General features: G+C 43.1%; 2 protein-coding genes across 9 annotated transcripts in view; one reads left to right on the top strand and one right to left on the bottom strand.

The window, feature by feature from the left end:
* The window catches only part of CLCN3 (chloride voltage-gated channel 3), a 69,446-nt gene extending 66,005 nt beyond the window's left edge, over positions 1-3,441 (top strand). For all 8 annotated transcript variants that reach the window (XM_075091110.1, XM_075091103.1, XM_075091106.1 and 5 more), the window contains one exon: positions 291-3,441. In XM_075091110.1, coding sequence (XP_074947211.1) covers positions 291-449 — 159 coding nt within the window. In that variant the 3' untranslated portion in view covers positions 450-3,441. The remainder of the gene's footprint in view (positions 1-290) is intronic.
* Positions 3,442-4,619: 1,178 nt separating this feature from the next.
* HPF1 (histone PARylation factor 1) lies at positions 4,620-13,761 on the bottom strand. The gene is made up of 8 exons (XM_075091111.1): positions 13,653-13,761; positions 12,346-12,505; positions 10,783-10,969; positions 10,203-10,301; positions 9,018-9,168; positions 8,209-8,296; positions 7,411-7,583; positions 4,620-5,795 (listed from the first exon to the last, which is right to left on the bottom strand). The coding sequence occupies exons 1-8, from the start codon at positions 13,707-13,709 to the stop codon at positions 5,664-5,666; spliced, it is 1,047 nt and encodes a 348-aa protein (XP_074947212.1). The 5' UTR covers positions 13,710-13,761; the 3' UTR covers positions 4,620-5,663.
* Positions 13,762-17,462: the final 3,701 nt, after the last annotated feature.

Raw genomic sequence — 17,462 nt, forward strand, 5'->3', positions numbered from 1 at the left:
CAAAAAGTTAAATAAAAATTGTCACGGGCTCTACTTGTATTACTTGTATTTCATTAAAAGGGACTCCAGCTGTCAGAGACCATCCGATATGGTGTCTCAGCATTGCTGTCTCTTAACAAATGGGTGGTTCCTCAATATTTTGGTTAATAAAATGTTTTCGTTTAAATAAGAAAATCAGGCTGTTTACTTTTGCTCTATTCCTGTCAACAAAAAGGACTTGGCTACAGATTTGTTCTGCTTTATTACTGTCCAGCTTGTATTAACATCGATCTTCGATTTATCCTTTTCAGGCGCCTCCTTGGCATTATAACAAAAAAAGATATCCTCCGTCATATGGCCCAGACGGCAAACCAAGACCCCGCCTCAATAATGTTCAACTGAAACCCATAGCTGAGGAGAGAGAGGAAGCGGAAGAGGAGGTTCATTTGTTGAATAGCACAACACTTTAGTCTGGGGGATGCTTCTAAAATGAGAGACGAGAGCTGGGTTTTTGCGTAGCAGTGCTGCTGGAAATCAGGAGTTGGTCTGGGGGAGCACGTGGCAAGGAGGAAGGCTGATGGGAGCGCGGGAAGGGAGAGCTGCTGTCCTGCACTGGATGCATCCCGAGACGTCAGGTCTGCCATGATAGTGCAGTGGGGAAACTGCCTGAGGTGGCGCCATTCTCCAGCCCCAGCCTGGTACTGACAGCATTGGAGAGATGTGCTATTAGTCCCTGTTTCTGGAGGGATCGTTGTGAATCGAGCCATCTTACGGAGACTGAAAGGTCTTGCCCTTTTTACCATTGAAAACTGTTGTGTTAACTCATGAAACGTATAATTATTACACGTCACCTTTCTACATTCCAGAAGAGCTTTATTTCTCTCTCTCCTGAGCCGTAACAAAGCCTCTTTAAAATTGGTGTGCCCTTTGGAAGCAGTTGTTTCTCATATTGAGATGTACTGTGAGTTACTGAGGTTTGACCACAAGAAGGGAGGTTTCTCTTGTGCCATTAAACGTGTGAGTTTGTACATCATGAGATGCTCGGGGCAGTACAGATCCACTGCGACAAAAACAGACTGAACGGGTAATGCCTCGCAAGAACCACGCGAGACTTCTTTCAACCCACGTGCAGTCGTGATACGAGAAAAATGAAAACCAGATGAAACTAGCGTTTCAAAGAAAAAGACTGGTTTTGCTGCAGAAAATATCAATAATGTGACCTGGTCTTATGCAATTTTTGTATTATTGAAAACACTATGATATATACCAATGTTGTGCAGTATAAGGAAAAATACTGCTATTCTACTAGTTAAGAGCTGGAACAATTCTGTATACGTGTACCTGGTAAAAAATTGCATGCTACAACACTGGAGATCTTTTTTTTCCCCCCCTGTAAAATTTGAGAATGGTCGTTTTTGTTTTTTCTTCTCCACAAGAGATGTTCCACTGCTGACATGGTAGGAAGAAATGTAACTCATAACTTGCACTAAATGTATATTATTTTTCTTGAAGTTTTACCATTCTTTATTTATATTTGTATGGATTTAAAAAAGCTATTAAATATGAATCAGTTAATATCTCACATAACTAATTACCTTTTTAATGTGATTTTATAGAATAATTCATAATCCTCTGCAAGTAATGGAGGATTAGCAAATGTTTACAACTAGATGAAGGGTTTAAACAAAATGGTTTCTTTATGATCCAACATGCATATAAGATCGTTTTGAAATGTAACTTTCACTGCCGTTACCTTGAGATTTCCTTTCTCCTTTACTAGCAGATAACTGGAACAGTAATATTAAAATTTTATTTAAAAGAAACTGCAGGGTTTTAAAAATAATAGGAAGAAAGCTATTATAATTAGTAGATTGCTTTTGACTCTTTTTTCCTGTTTTTTCTTTTTTTTTCTCTCAAGTATATGGAGATGTAAATGATACGTAGCCACAGAAGATGAGCAGCAGGGCAGAATCGAATCCAGTACTTGAAACTTTGGCAGGACTTTAAAACTCAGCAGCAACACACACACTAGCAGGTGAACTGACAAGATCCCCAAATTCTTTATTTTTTTTTTCCAGACAGTAGATGGATTTTTTTCATATTCCTTTCATCAAACCACGGCAACCACATACAGAGGAAATAGGCTGATAGCATACTGCCTTAACGCTGGGAGGAAAAAAATTAAGAAATCGGGCTGACAAAAATAATGCTTTATAATATGGGGTTAGATAAAATTTCATTCTTTTAACAATTATGCCTACAAGACTCTAAAAATATAAATGGTAAAAGTCTAAAATAATCATCTTGGGTATCTCTAAGGCATTTGTCACAGTTGCCTCAAATTTCTTTATTTGCAAAGTACTTGGTATGATTTTATCTTGAGTAATGTACTGAGGCGAAATTCTGGTACCTTTGGCAAGCTCCTAAACAGTGCCTGGGCTTAAGTGCTCTGCTGAATTTTTACTGATTTTTCTGAGTATAAAACTGCCACGTACATCTCATCATCTCATCTCCTGCAGCAACTGGAACCAGCACAAAGCGAAAGGTGCCAGTGGGCTTGTGATCACCCCCTGTATTAAAGACGGGTCTGGAACTGAAACAGGGAGTCTAGTCAGGCTGTGTTGAAACGTGAGCACGGCGGCTGCCACCAGCTGTATTCTTCCACATGAAGTCAGCGCTCATGGCTCAAAATTTGTTGTGTTACACTGTGTAGGCCTGAAGAAACTTTACATGAGAAACTTCACAGAGAGCAGGATTTGGCCCATTACAGAAGGCAGCTCTGGAAGCTGTCTGGGATGCTGATTTAGGATGTCCCATTTTTTCCTACAGTGGAAGAGTATAAATGCACTACACATACAGAAATTGCTTTAAATCAGTTTGAAACCTCTGCCATTTCTGATGGTCTCGTAAAACACTGCTGTGTGTACTGCATTGACTTGTACCTAATTCTACAGGCTGTGCTGTCTGAATTAAAATACAGGTCATACCCCTGCTGTGTTTTATAATTTCAGTATGGATCCCGAGTGCTGCATAAAAGTTGTGCATCTCTGTTTGCTCTTCTTACCTGCTAAGCTTTCCCTGTTGACATTTAAAATGTCTTCTGGTAAACATACGTTAGAGGTTCTGATAATGAAGTATGTGTGCCTGTGCTGTGCAACAAAGATTTTTCTAATGTCAAACGTCCAGCGCCTTAGTCATTACTAATCTGAAAAAAAATGTGGTGGATGGGAGGGGGAAAGTGTCAGCGTTTTCTTTTTTTTTTTTTTTTTTTTTTTAAATCCATTCAGTTACTGGTTCATGAAGAATGCATTCTTTGTTAATCTGTGATGTTGGCTAGAGCTGTATTTAATATTGATCTTAATGTTTTTATTTATACTTGTGTGGTAGAGCTGCGTATCATTACAGTAAAAATTCTGATTACCGTGATGATTTAATCAAACATTAAAAAATTCTGTATGACCATTTACTGTTCTGTCATGTTTTCTCATTGTTTTCACAAACAATATTTGTATTGATTTTTGTATTTATTTTCCCTAAGTGAAAATCAACAGCTAGGGATTCCACATACAGAACTAGCAAGCAGATAACAGAGAAAAGAATGAATATTACCAGGAGAGGCAGCCAAGTAGCCAAGTGAACCTGATCAAACAGGTCAGTATTGGATATTCTCTTTTCCAAAGTAGACATTGAAAATTTTGTTTTAATTATAGAATACTGGCTTCCTGATCTAAGAGAGTTAAAAGTAGATGATGCTTTTAATGTCCAAAAGCTGGGATTGCAGAGTTTCTACACTGCATTCTTAGTACCACTGGACTTAAAAGAAATGATGAGTTAGACATCTGTTGATGATGCATAATAATGATGTACAGCGCTTCAGTTGGTGTAACAATTTTCCTTCTCAATTAGAGGTTAATAGAGGTAGGACTGGTGTCATGGTTTTGGCTGGGATAATTTTCTTCACTGTAGCTGGTAGAGTGCAGTGCTCTGGATTTAGCATGAGAATAATGTTGTTAACACACTGATGTTTTAGTTGTTGCTGGGTAGTGCTTACACCAGTCAAGGACTTTCCCAGCTTCCCACAATCTGCCAGGTGCACAAGAAGTGGGAGGAGAGGGGGCACAGCCAAGGCAGCTGATCCAAACTGGCCAAAGGGATATTCCATGCCATATGATGTCATGACCAGTATAGTAACTGGGGGGAGTTGGCCAGGAGCAGGGGGGACACACAAGCAAACACAGCTTACGAACTGGCAGTGTCAGTGGGTGGTAAGTAGTTGCATCACTTGTTGGGTTTTCTTCCTCCCTTGATTTTGCCTTTCATTATTTTCCATTTTGTTATATTATTACTATTTTAATTATTAAACTGTTCTTATCTCAACCCATGAGTTTTCTTGCTTTTGCTTTTCTGCTTTTTCCCCCCACCCCAGTGGGATGGGGGAGTGAGTGAGCAGGTGCCCAGTACTTGGTTGCTGACTGAGGCTAAACCACAAAAGCTGGAAAATCCATACTAAGGTCCCCATTTTTGCTGATTTAAGTTCATATTTAAATAATGTGAAACGTGAATGTTTTTGTCACTTGTATGATTCAGAAGGCATTAATATGAAGGTCTCTTCTGCTTGAAACCAGAAAAGGGAGACTCAATTTTCAAGAAAGTACCTCTTTTTAATGTACAAAACATAGAATTCTGGACCCATGAACAAGTCACTGCATGCCTGTGCTTATGTTTGAATAAATGGAACATTTATAAGCTGAGCAAAAGGGGTGGGTTGTCAAATTTACAAAAGTAGGTGTGGCATGCAAGTCTGAGAACTGAAAATAACCTTGATTTAAAAACATGAGAAACTGTTGAAGCACTCCAACTTACACTGTGTATTATTTATTAGTTTATGGTGGAAGGGACCTTTGGAAGTATAATCATTTGCTAAGAAGTAGGGACAACTTGGGAGATTTGAGCACATTGCCGGTGGCTTACAAGTTTTCTTTAGTAGTACGATTGTCATTAGTAATGACGTGAGCTGCTGCAACAGAAGTCAAGTCACTGTACACTGGCGGGCCTGTTGAGTAACAGCAGATGTTATTTTCTCTTAGTTTCTGGACTGTTAGAATTTTTTTCTCAGTTTAAGCAGCGGCCTAACACCACCACAATAGAGCAGTGGACCAATGACCTTGAAAACAATTTGCATCTTGTACAAGATCACTTCGATTCCATTTTTAGAAGTCCAGATTAGTGAAGACAGGCTGGCTTTACCTGACTCATGAGGTAGCAAATGCAGCAGAATTTCTAATTTATCTTGCCATGTCCGTTAGGAGGTTTTTAACCCCATTTGTTTCCCGTTAATTGAACCAGATCAAGCAGACCGAGACCACACGCAGTGCTTCATTATAGTGCGGAAGGGAAAGCTGCCCTAACTGAATTCCTCACCTGTGTGGTGCGCCCGGACCGAGGACATGCAGGAAGTAAAACCCGCCCAGAGCCCCGCCCCGCCGCAGTAGCGGCACGTGACACCCCTCCCTCTCCCTCCCCCCCCCCCCGCCCTCCCGGGGGGGGGGGGGGGGCGCGCGCAGCCCTCCTCGGGACAGACCGACCGACGGCGGGGGGCGGCCCCGCGCGGGGCCCAAAATCCATAAACACGAGACGAGACGAAAGAGCCAGGCCCGGGGCCGAGATCTGCGGCGGCGGCGGGCTCAGGGCGCGAGCTGGTCCAGCCCCTCCTGCCGCCGGCGGGCCAAGTGCGACTGGATGACCTCGGCGAAGAGGTTCCTCTTGAGCAGGCTGTACGCCAGCGGCAGCAGCTGCCCCACCGTCTTGTGGAAGTACTGCGGGAGAGAGGGAACGGCCCCGGGGCGGCGCCTTCGCTTAGAAGGAGAGCCGCCCCACTCCGCGCCCGAACCGCTCCCCCCGGCCACCCCGCAGGGGCCACGCTGCGCCGCTGGCAGCCGCCGCTGGGGCAGGCTGGGTCACCCCGAGCCCCGCGAGGGGGAGGGACGGCTGGTTTTAGCAGTGCCAGGGCTGACGGCTATTGCCAAGGCATGGAGGCGCCCGGCCTGCGGGCGAAAGCCTGCACCCTGCCACGCTCGGCAGCTCGAGGGAGCGCCGTGGCACTTACAGTAACCGCTCGAGTGCTCACACGGGTGGAAGTCAGAGCACGTTGAGCACTCCTAATCGTCACCGTTAGCCCATTGCACCTCTCCTAGGAAGGGGAAGGGGTGTAAATCTTTTTCTGTGTCGGGCTACAGCTGAAGTGTCAGCGTTTCTCCTGGCTCTGCCTGCAGAGCTCCAGTCAGGACCAGAAAGCAGCTCTAAGCATCTACAGGCAGGCAAACAGCTGGGACCAAAGCATGGTGTTATTTATGGGTGAAGCCTTGTTTCTCCTTTCTGTTTACTAAACTAGAAAATGAGGTCAGGTTTCTATTTTTGGAAAACAGCTGCAAAATTATAGCTGTTTCAGACTGCTGCATCAGATAGGTATCAGGCCATGTCACAATGCTGTAAAAGCATAATTACTCATTGCACAAGTTTGTCTGTGGTTGATCTCGTGCAGGGAAGCACAAAGCATGGAAGATGGGGGTTTGCCTCCACCTACTCAGCCAACTGGAATTAACTGTTTCCTTCACAGCCCTTCCAGATGTAGGAAGGCATTAAGCTGCTGAAGCAGCATAGTCATGGAAGGAAGGGTCCTAAACAAGCAGGGTATTAGAGGAAAACACAACACATTCTCAAATGCTGTAGGGAACTTATGAGAGCAGGGCAGAAAATCTAAGAAACACATTAGTAATTTAAGTGTATGGACAGAGCAGTGAGTTGTCCTTCATTCCAGTGGCTAAATATTTTAACTAGTGTTTGGCACAAAACTTTTCAGGCCCTACATTTAACATTGAGAGGTTTTAATCTTTCTACATGATGCTCTGGAGTATTGCTTAGCCAATACTGCTTTTACTAAAAGAAGCTGTTTTGCATGGTGTAGGTAGCATAGGTCAGCAACTCACTGCACTGTGGTTCTTTTTTTTTTGCTGGGGTTACAAACCCCAGCCTGTTTCTTTATCCAGTGGAACACGAGCACTTGCGCCCACACAAGCAGCTGCTGACAGGGGACTACGGATGTTCAGTATGTCTGGATCAGGCATTCTGCATTTTTAGGAGTCTAATGGCAACTCCTGGTATTAGGCACACCAAATCACAGCAGTTAAATGCTGTTTAAATGCTGCTGGATTGCAGGACTGCTTTCATCCAAGCAGTTTTAAATTCAACGTGGAATGGTGTCGTGTGACTTTAACAGTCTTTACAAATAAAGAATATTCCTGTAGACTTTCATGACTCCTAGAGATAATTAAGTGATAGAGTGGGGAATAAAGATCTATGACACAGAACAACTCCCAGTCCATGGATAAAATAATGCATAATTTTGCAAAGCACGATTGTTGCAGTACTCACATGTGATCCATAGCAGAAGAGATCCATGCCCAGTTCATATCCCATCCCATAGTCACACTCATCATTAGCAAACTGCACGAAGGTGAGCATTTCTTGAATGGGCGCAAAGGCCTTCAGCCTCTCATCATCAGTAGGAGCATCAACAATGGCCTTACAGATTTTTTTAAGATTAGCTGGGAAAAAAAAAGAAAACCACATACAAAAGCAGAAATATTTAGGTGTGTAAATAAAATAAATTTAATATTGCACAGAAGTAGTTTGTGGCAAAAACATACCCATGTGTCACACTTACATGAAGACTAAGTGGGCACAACCTGAGCTGCTGGTGGAAAAAAGCTTCCCCCTCTCCTTTGCTGCTCACTCTTGCCCCCTGCTCGTCCACCTCAGTTCCCCATAGAGACAGGCACCTGTGTGGTGAACTTGCACCAAGGAACTGATTCTGGTCAGAATGCCGCTAGGAGAAGAGAGGGGATAAGAAAGAACCCCACAAATCCCTGAATGTAGATCAGTTCTTTGGATCTACTTCCTGCATGGCTGTGCCAATGCAAGAGAGGACCGCCTAAACTACTGCTTCAGGAATTACTATTTGAGACCTAGCACATTTCATTGACTCTCACCCGGTTCATTTAAAGAAAGTACTTCGAGCTCAAGTGTGATGGTGAAGACTTCTGCCTTTTACTCCCACTGCTCATATTCCTCAAGAAGGAAATGCAAAAGCCATTTGGTTTCTGCAGAGTAGCTGTGTGACTGAAGGTTGTTTACTTAACTAAAGCAGAATATAGTAAATGAGATACTTACCATTTGTTTCAGGAAGTTCTCTGTATCCGACATCATTTTTGTCTACAGGAACAACTAGGCCTGCTCCATGAAATGCTTTGGTCACCACCTAGATAAAGTGACAAGAAATTGGTTTTATGCCACGGTATTGACTTACAGCGCTATAGTTACTCACATCACAAAACAACATTTAACACCTGACTGCTGGTGGTCAAACCTAATAGAGTGTCGAAGCTCCAGGACATCAACTTCATTTTAAAAGTATATAGCAGTTACTTTTAAGTACTGAAGTTTAAAATAGCTGGAAATTCCATTTCAGCCAAGTTCTGAAAGCTAAGAGTCCTCATAGTCACTTGTGTAGCATTGCACTATATTTTTTTAGTCACTTCCTACCATAATTATTTCTGACAGGTCTGCAAAAAGCCTCTATTACAAATCCATATCATCCTTAATGTTCCCATTTCCAGTAGATCCAACCCAACTCTTTACATCAATCTTCACTATGAAGCAGTTTTCTCCATGCTCCCCATTTGGTTTAGTTCTTAGACTATATCCCCTACTGTTTGTTTTTTTTTTTAATCATCTCTTTAATTGAATGCCAAGCTATGGTTTACAAGAGAAAAATGTTTTGATTTAATACTATTATTTGGAATGTGCTTGTATTAATCTTCCCTCTCCTGAAGTTTTATAGACTAGCTCTGGAAATTCCTAAATCTTGAAGCATCTTGACTAACTAGGAGGAAAAATAAAACATTAAAAAAACCCCAGGGAAGTAAATGAAAAAAGTTTAACAGAACTTCGTTCTCTCCAGTGGATCAGGAAAGTCATACTTTCTTATCTCTCTGTTTCATCTTCATGGTTTTTTGTTCCAGAGAGTAACCCAGTTCTTTTGCTGTTCTTGTTAGCTTTTCATCTATGTCTTTCAAAATAGCATTTTTCTTCTTATCAGTCACTTCCTTAAGTTTTTTTGACAAAAATAATCTGCAAACAGAAGAAACATGTCTTAAAAGAGCTTAACAGAAAATGAACTAATCACTAAACTTCTAAATCTTATAATGAAGATTAGCTGTCATGGGTTTATTTATACACACAGACTTGGGAATACAAGCCTCTTAACAACAATTAAGAAAAAAAACATTTGGCACAGACAGTACTTTGGCATCTCCTATCTGTATTTGCATTACAATACTGTTTATACAGTCTGCAGGTGCTGCAGATTCTCCTGAACTCCGTAGCTGTTCATCTTGCTATCTTAAGAATTCAGTTTGTTGCTTCAGTGCCGTATAAACACTATTTGTCATCCAAGTCATGCACATAAATACATATTTATAAGCTTCATCATGGTGCATTCAAAACAGATGTCCTCATTTAACTCTGCACTACACAAGGGTTCTTTTGCAGAAGCTTTTCTTCAGTGTGCTTTCACTTTCTGACACGCGCCTGTCTTTAGACAGCTTTCCATTTCTAACTGTCAGGTCAGGAAGTCTGTTGTTTACTTTCATGATGCAGGACCATGGAAAGCTTCATGAATCATACTGAATTACGTATCTATATAAATATTATCCCACCCCAGGCCAGAAATGGTACTTCTTGTAGTTATTCATTATATACAAAAATAATGTACTTTTATGTAGGCAAGAAGAGCTGGATGCTACTCATTTAGTACAACATCCAGACTTCCTTCACCAGTGTTTGAGATGCCCTTTCTTTACTTATTAAGCATTTTAACACGTCCAGGGGGTATTCTCCCCCCTACAGAGCCTATCCCTTCCAATCTATTTTGAGCATGAGATAATTAGCACTCATCTATTTTACTTGTGAAAGTAAAACACTGCAACAAGCCTATGAAGGCTTTTGAGAGTACTGTTACACTTGCTAGCAGGAGCAGAAAATAAGTGAGGGTTTCTTGAGAACGAAAGATACAGAGTTAGCTGCATTATTCCACATCTCCTCTCCTGATTAATAGTTTCTCTTCTACTCTACTTTTTATAAATAGAAGTAAACATGAAACTTACTTGACTGCAGCAAAGACGTTATCACCAACTTGTGAAATCATGCAGCCCTTCTTAGCTTCATTTGCACCAACCCACACCGGAAGCTCATCTGGCACATCCCTATTCATGAAAAAGTACACACAATAGTCAAGCTGTGTCCATTTCTCCAAACTCAAAGTAAAATTAATACCATGCTGCCATCTCCTTCAGAAACCTAACAAGAAACACCCTTAGATTTAGAGCTCTAAAATCTTACAGCACGGCTTTGAAAGGGGCTTGTACCAATACATGCAGAGAGAATACACATTCCCTTTATTTCATAAGGGTTGTCTTTTTCTTCTAAGTATCATGACAAAACATAAATATTAATAAGTGAAGGTGCTCTGAGGGTTGGGACAGGTAGTGCAGTAAGTATTTAAATCTAGTCTTCAACACGAATACCTTTGATCTTGATACAACCCATGTGTTAATACCCTGTTACAGAAGAGAAAGACTCTTGTTTGGCGATAGTGCAGTTCTCAAATCCTGTCTCATGGAAAACAGAGGAGAAAAAAGCTACACATAATTATAGTCCAGCAAGAGCATATATTAAATAAAATACCTGAAATACCCCATGTGATACTGTGTTTTGCTATCCCCAACAAGTATAGTCTGGAATTCTGGGGGATCATAGAAGAATCTCCAATGAAGATTGAAGTCCACATCTGTTGATTTTGCTTTTTTGTGTTTTCCAGCAAGAATATCATATGGTCCAACCAGTGTAAGTCCAACACTCGACACAAGTGCATCTGAAAGGCACAGAATGAACTGGTTTACATTTCTGGTGGGTGGATATCTAAACCAGTAAGTTCCAGCACCACTTGGGTATCAAAAGCTTCCATAAATGCAAATGCTCACTGTTTAACAGACAAGGAGAGCTGAGACATTCTTTTATAGATAGCTTTCATTCAAGAGTTAGGTTACTACGCTTCTCGTAAGAAGTAGTGGTCAACAGCTCAATGTGCAGATATTTATTGGTGACAAGTGTCCCTCAGGGGTCTGTGTTGGGATGAGCGCTGTTTAATATCTTCATCAGTGTCCTCAACAGTGGGATCGAGCACACCCTCACAAAGTTTGCCAACACCATCAAGCTGAGCGGTGCAGTTGACATGCCTGAAGGATGGGATGCCATCCAGAGGGACCTGGACAAGCTTGAGGATGAAGAGATTGAGAGCAGCCCTGCGGAAGAGGACTTGGGGGGTTTTGGGGGATAAAAAGCTGGACGTGAGCTGACAATGTGCACTTGCAGCCCAGAAGGCAAACCATATCCTGGGCTGCACCAAGAGCAGCATGGCCAGCAGGTCGAGGGAGGTGATTCTGCCCCTCCACTGCACTCTGGTGAGACCCCACCTGGAGTGCTGCGTCCATCTCTGGAGCCCCCAGCACAGGAAGGACATGGACCTGTTGGAATGGGTCTTACAGGAAAGATGGGGACAAATTTTTTTGCAAGGCCTGTTGCGACAAGACACAGGGTAATGGTTTTAAACTAAATTAGGGCAGATTTAGACTACCTATAAGATAGATTTTTATTTATTTATTTATTTTATTTTTTTTTTACACTGTGGGTGGTGAAACACTGGCACAGGTTGCCCAGAGAGGTGGTCGATGCCCCATCCCTAGAAACATTGAAGGTCAGGTTGGACGGGGCTCTGAGCAACCTGATCTAGCTGAAGTTGTCCCTGCTCATTGCAGAGGGTTTGGACTAGGTGACCTTTAAGTGTCCCTTCCAACCCAAACCATTCTATGATTCTAGAAGAAACCAGCACCTAGGGATGCCACATGCTGTTATATAAGTAGTCTGGGGAAGCCGGAACCTGGATTGTTATCAGGACACCTCAGTTCCATACTAAACATCTTAAAAGTACGTGCAAAAAAGGCAGATTTAGGTGACATATAGTTCCTTTGTATTACACGATTTAAGTAACTATATTTTAGAAAGCTTGAAGCACACTGACATCTTCACAATTATCTCCAGTATTCTTCTCTATCCTCACATAAATATCCTGTATCTTAACTGAAAACTGAAGCAGCATTAGGATGCCTCTGACCACATCCAATTTGCCTGCCCTCAGGCTGTTTTTGAGAGTGAAAATTAGAAAAGGTAAAATAATATTTAAAAACCTACCACTTGGTTTCTCAGGATCTAGTTCCTCACAAAACTTCCAAAACTGATAGAAGTCTTCAGGCAGTTTAAGCCGATAGCATGTTTCTGCTTCTTGACGAAGATTATCTGGGATATCTGCCTGATTTGGCCTTCTCTTCTTGACACTTCCATTTTTTTCACACTGCAGATGAAAACCAAAAAAACCCCACAAAGTTCATTTAGTTGCTTCCTGTCAGTCCTACTAAAGGATTTTACACAGCTTCTCTATTAACAGAGGAACAGTGATTATGACCATTAAGTCATGCTTGTTACTTAAGCCAGCATATATATCAATTAAAACATCTATTTTGGACAGAATCCCTTAAAAGTGCATTATTTGAGACATGTGCTAAACACATGTGAAATAGCAAAGTGCTACTTTGATATTAATGGGCCAATGTAACAGAAGCACTTTTATTGGTTAATCAAGCAAAGGACTAAGCAATCCCAAAGTTTAATCCGAGTTCTGTATTATGTTATAATGACCATTTCCAATCACACAGCAGCTTACATCCAAGAAACTTGTGACAAAATAGTATTCCTACTTCCAAGCATCTGTAAAATGCACATCTAGTTAAATGACAACAAAAATCCTGCAGGTCTCCACTATCTGAACTACTCTGCCATTCAACACCTGAACTGGTGCAGTTTACACCATTTTAAAACGTGCTTAAAGTTTAAGTTGTTTTAAAGAATGACAGAGCATGAACTGATACAGGCTAGGAAGCGATCCATCCCAGCATGTACAGCACTGAAGCAGTAACCTCAGCTACCTCATTCCCACACAAGGCTCCAAGAATTGGCAGGAATCACTACTCCCCTGTTCTAAAGAATAACAGCAATGAAGAAAAGCACGGTTTCTTTTCTCCCGTTGTGCCAGCACCACGGGGCAGACATTTCGCCCTTAGGCGGGACGCCATCAGGCGCTCCAGGACAGCAGGAGCTCTCGTCTCCACCGGTCCGGGCCGATGAGGCAGCGGGAGCGGCTGCTGTTTGCAGCACCCCTGGGGGGCGGCGAGAGAAGCCCGCCCGGGAGAACGATGGGCCCAGGACTTCCCTCAGACCTCCGGAGCGACCCGGGACGTGGGCCGAGGGAGTAGGGGCCCGGCGCTACGGCACGGCGCCCGCGCCGATTCCGGCCTGCGGCCCCACGGCGGCGGCCCTCCCGGGGCTCGCCCCCCAAAACCGGGGGTGCCCCAGGCCGCGGCTGCCCAGGCCCGACGGCGGCCTCGCTCCCCTCAGGCGTGGCAGCGACCCCCCCGCCCAGCGCGCGCCCCGCCAACGGCCACCTGCTCGCCGGCCGGACCCGCAGCCCCGCGCGGCCTCCGCTTCCCGCCACCTGTCATGCTCCCGCCGGCCGCACCCCCTGCGCGCGCCCCACCCCTTCCGAGGTCGCGCGCCGCGCCTGCGCACGCGGCGGCCACGCCCCAGCGGCGGGCTTTTAACATCGGGGGCGTGGCGGGGGTGTGCCCGCCGCGGGAGGGGCCGGGCGGGAGCAGGTTGGCGGGGTGGGGAGGGAGCGAGGGGTCTTCGGCCGCCGCGGGCGGCCACCCCGCCGGCTGAGGGGACGGAGGCCCGGCCCCAGGAGGGGGAGGCGGCGGCAGCAGCAGCTTTCCTTCGCGGCTGGGCACCTCGCTGCGAGGTGAATAAGCGCTCCTGCAGCGGCAATGCGGAGCTGGCCTGGAGGGGGCGGGATGAGGGGGCGCGGCGGTAGCCCGCGGGCCGTGTTAGCCCCGGCCTAGAGCAAGCGTTGCAACCTCTGAGGGGGGAACGAGGCGGGGGGAGAACGAACGCGGTTAACCCTGGGCGGCCAGCACGCCTGCGGCTGGAGTTGGAGGCGGGAGGCTTGGAGCCATGGTTCCTCGGCGGTAGGCTGGCTCGCCTCAGGGCTGCCTGCATACGCTTGGGAGGCTGGCGTTTTTCACCCTAATTAGACGTACATGCAAATCCCTGCAATACAAATTAGGGTAGTATATTGGAATGAGATGGGGAGAGAGGGAAGAAAGAAAGGTTACCTGAGTCAAATGTCATCTTCCCCTTCAGAGCTAAAAACAGACAGAGGAAGTGATACTAGTTTTCAGTTCACAGGAAAGTAAAACACCACCCCACCAATCCCCTCAACCGCTGCTTTAACATTTGCCAGAAATACAAAAAAAAGTGTCATCGCGTGATTTCCAATGAAAGAATCAAGGCAGCAATGTGTAACACGCAGCAAGTGGGACACATTCCCCAGTTTGCAAAAGCACATAATCATGTTATGCAACATCCACTCAACTGTATTGCTGAAGTGCTTTGCATAGAAAAAGAGGCCTAGAAAACCAATAGCACAGGAGGAGGCGGTGGGAAGCTGGTTATATATAAACATTCCCTTTTTTGTTTCAGTAAGTTAGATTGCAGTGGTTTTATTTAAAGAAGCATAATGCAGTTTAGCTACAGGAATTCTTTCTGGTGTGCAATGTGTGTTCAGCAGACACGTATATGGCATAAATCCAGTGGGGGTTTTTATCTTTTAACCCACTGAAGTTGTAAATATTTGCTTGATATAGATTATTAGCTTAGGTCTAGGAATAAGCTGCAGTGCCTTTCAACCACACGGCATTGACAGTTACGGAACTAACACAAAAGCTTGATAATTTTAAGCCTCCCTACAGCATTCACTATTAACAGCTACACGCAACGTCACAGGAAACTTCATCCTGACCGATGATATTTCCTGTATGTAAAAAACAGGTAGGCACTTCATAGAAACCATGGGTTGCTATCATATAGCTACAGGACAATCAGTAACAGAGTCTCCTCCTTCAGCTGGAAAAATTGTTTAAATCAACAAATTGTTTGCTTATAAAACCCTGCACTCATAAGGAAGGAATATTAAATTTCATCCCTTGTTTAAGGGATTAATTATGTTTCATAACCTGAGGTTAAGCAGAAACAAGGTACAAAAGCTCACCAACGAACCACAAACCTAATTTTCTAACTGAAAAGTTTTAAGAGCACTGCCCTGAGGTTTCTTTGGAAAATACTTTCGAGTATTAGTCTCGCTCCATAATTTCTAGTATACCAAACCTTAACCATAGCAGAAGCTAGACAAAATGCCACCTGAAGGAATTACATTTTCCTCAGTAGCTTGGTGGACAGTGTCTTAGGTGACTTTATTCTGAAGGGATCCCTCCCCCACCCCAATCAAGAGTATCCATTTTATACCCTAGCTTAGCTTACCCAAATTCATGCAGCAAATTGGTTCAGTGACACCAAAAAGGCACAAATATTTCCCATTTCAATATTAAAGCTAAAAAAAAAAAAGATGTGAAGTTACTATTTCAGGATAAGGTTTTTTTTCTATTGCAAGGTGAGGTTAATTAAGGAATTAACCTCACCTCCAAACCTATAGCTTTGCAGATGTTTTCATGCCCTCCTGTTCTCCTCCCAGTTTTTGCTGAAAGAAACCCTTTGTGTAACCATTTTCAGCTCCACAATTACAATTTTACCAAGGTGAGTGCAAAAGCAACATGGGAAAGGCAGCCCAAGCATGCTTCATCACTTAGCCTAGAGTCTCAAGTGTGTATTCCTGCTACAATACAAGGGAAGTCAACATGAAAGCTTCTACCTTTGTTTTGGGTCAAGAAGAACACAGAACCTTTTTACGGGGGAAAGCTTTGAAAACTTAAGAGATAGACTTTTGCCTCTTAGATATATTTTGCATTATAGCATTGAGAGAGAAGTAATGGAGGTGCAAAATAAACTTGTGGTGGCCCCATTTTAGGTATGCAGATATCTCCCAAGTCAAAGCTATGCTGGAAAAAAAAAAGAAAAGCAAGTTAACTAGCAAAATACTCATGTTGGCTTATTGATATTAGTGCTAGGTCTCAAAAGCCTGACTTGGAAGGCATTTACTGCTTCACTGAAGATACAGCCCTGTGAGCTTTACTGATCAGTCAGTCCTTTTCTTATTCTTTTCTCCACACAGACTATTAAAGTCCCCAAGAGCACCTCTTCTAGAATAGCCTGCAGTTTGGTGATACCCCAGGAAAGAGACACACAGAATCCAGGAGGGAACATACTTAAATCCTCTACATCTGAGGAACTCCTGCTTCTCATACTTTTCAGGCAGGTACCCCAGCCACTAGATTATTGGTTAAGAGTAGCAGTGTTTGACCATATTTAAGATAAAATGGGCTTTTATAAATATTTTTTATATATATATAAAATACAACTCAATCCTTTTATAGAAATCTTCCAAACAATTTTGGAATGAGAAATACCTCATGAGAAATGGCTAATGAATTGCCTCATCCTATCCCATTAGGCTTGAAATATAAGGCAGCCAGCTTGGTTCCACTAAGATCGTGATAGTGATCATGTTCAGAAAAGTAACTTTGCATGGTTGGATGGATAAAAGGGATATTTTTGAGGTTAGATATATCTAGTCCTGGGTGGCAGCTGTTAAGAGGTGTTTGGAAGAGCAGTTTTGAGCTTAAGTACACACTTCAGGTTTGATAAACCCTTTTGGTTATTCTTCAGTTAAGTATTAAGTATATCCTCATCAGTTCTTCTCTGAAGCATGGAAATAGATAAGGGCTTGCATGGTGGCACTTCATTAAAAGAGAAAGTGTAAGATACTGGATGATTCAGTGCAACATAGTAATTTTTTCTTCTCAGTGAACAAACAGTAGCTCCATCTGTGTGTATCTACCTCCAAATAATTTGTTCTCACTTCTCAAGTATTAGATTTGAAAAGCATATATAATAATTTGATCTTGGTAGTCATATTGTTGTTCATTCTGTTAACAACCTGTAAAGATGTAACATGGAAAACATTTTAGAAAGAAGGATAAACAACTAAAGCAGAGTTTACAAAATAGTGTTTTAAAGCCCCCTCCTTCAAACTAGGAAGGAGCCTCCTGTGTCTGTACCATCAGATTTCTGAATCAGCATAAACAGAAATTATCTCAAGAGGTTAATCTGCAAAGTAGCTTTATCGAGTTCTAAAGCCATCTGTATGATTAGTCCTACTCTGCAGGACTACTAGCTTTTTTTTTTTTTTAATTCCTAACTATGCAGTAACAGATTTTGTGGGAAACTGCAGAACTGGAGCCTGT

The sequence above is a fragment of the Phalacrocorax aristotelis genome, chromosome 4 (genome assembly GCF_949628215.1).
Source record: "Phalacrocorax aristotelis chromosome 4, bGulAri2.1, whole genome shotgun sequence".
Taxonomy (NCBI): Eukaryota; Metazoa; Chordata; class Aves; order Suliformes; family Phalacrocoracidae; genus Phalacrocorax; species Phalacrocorax aristotelis.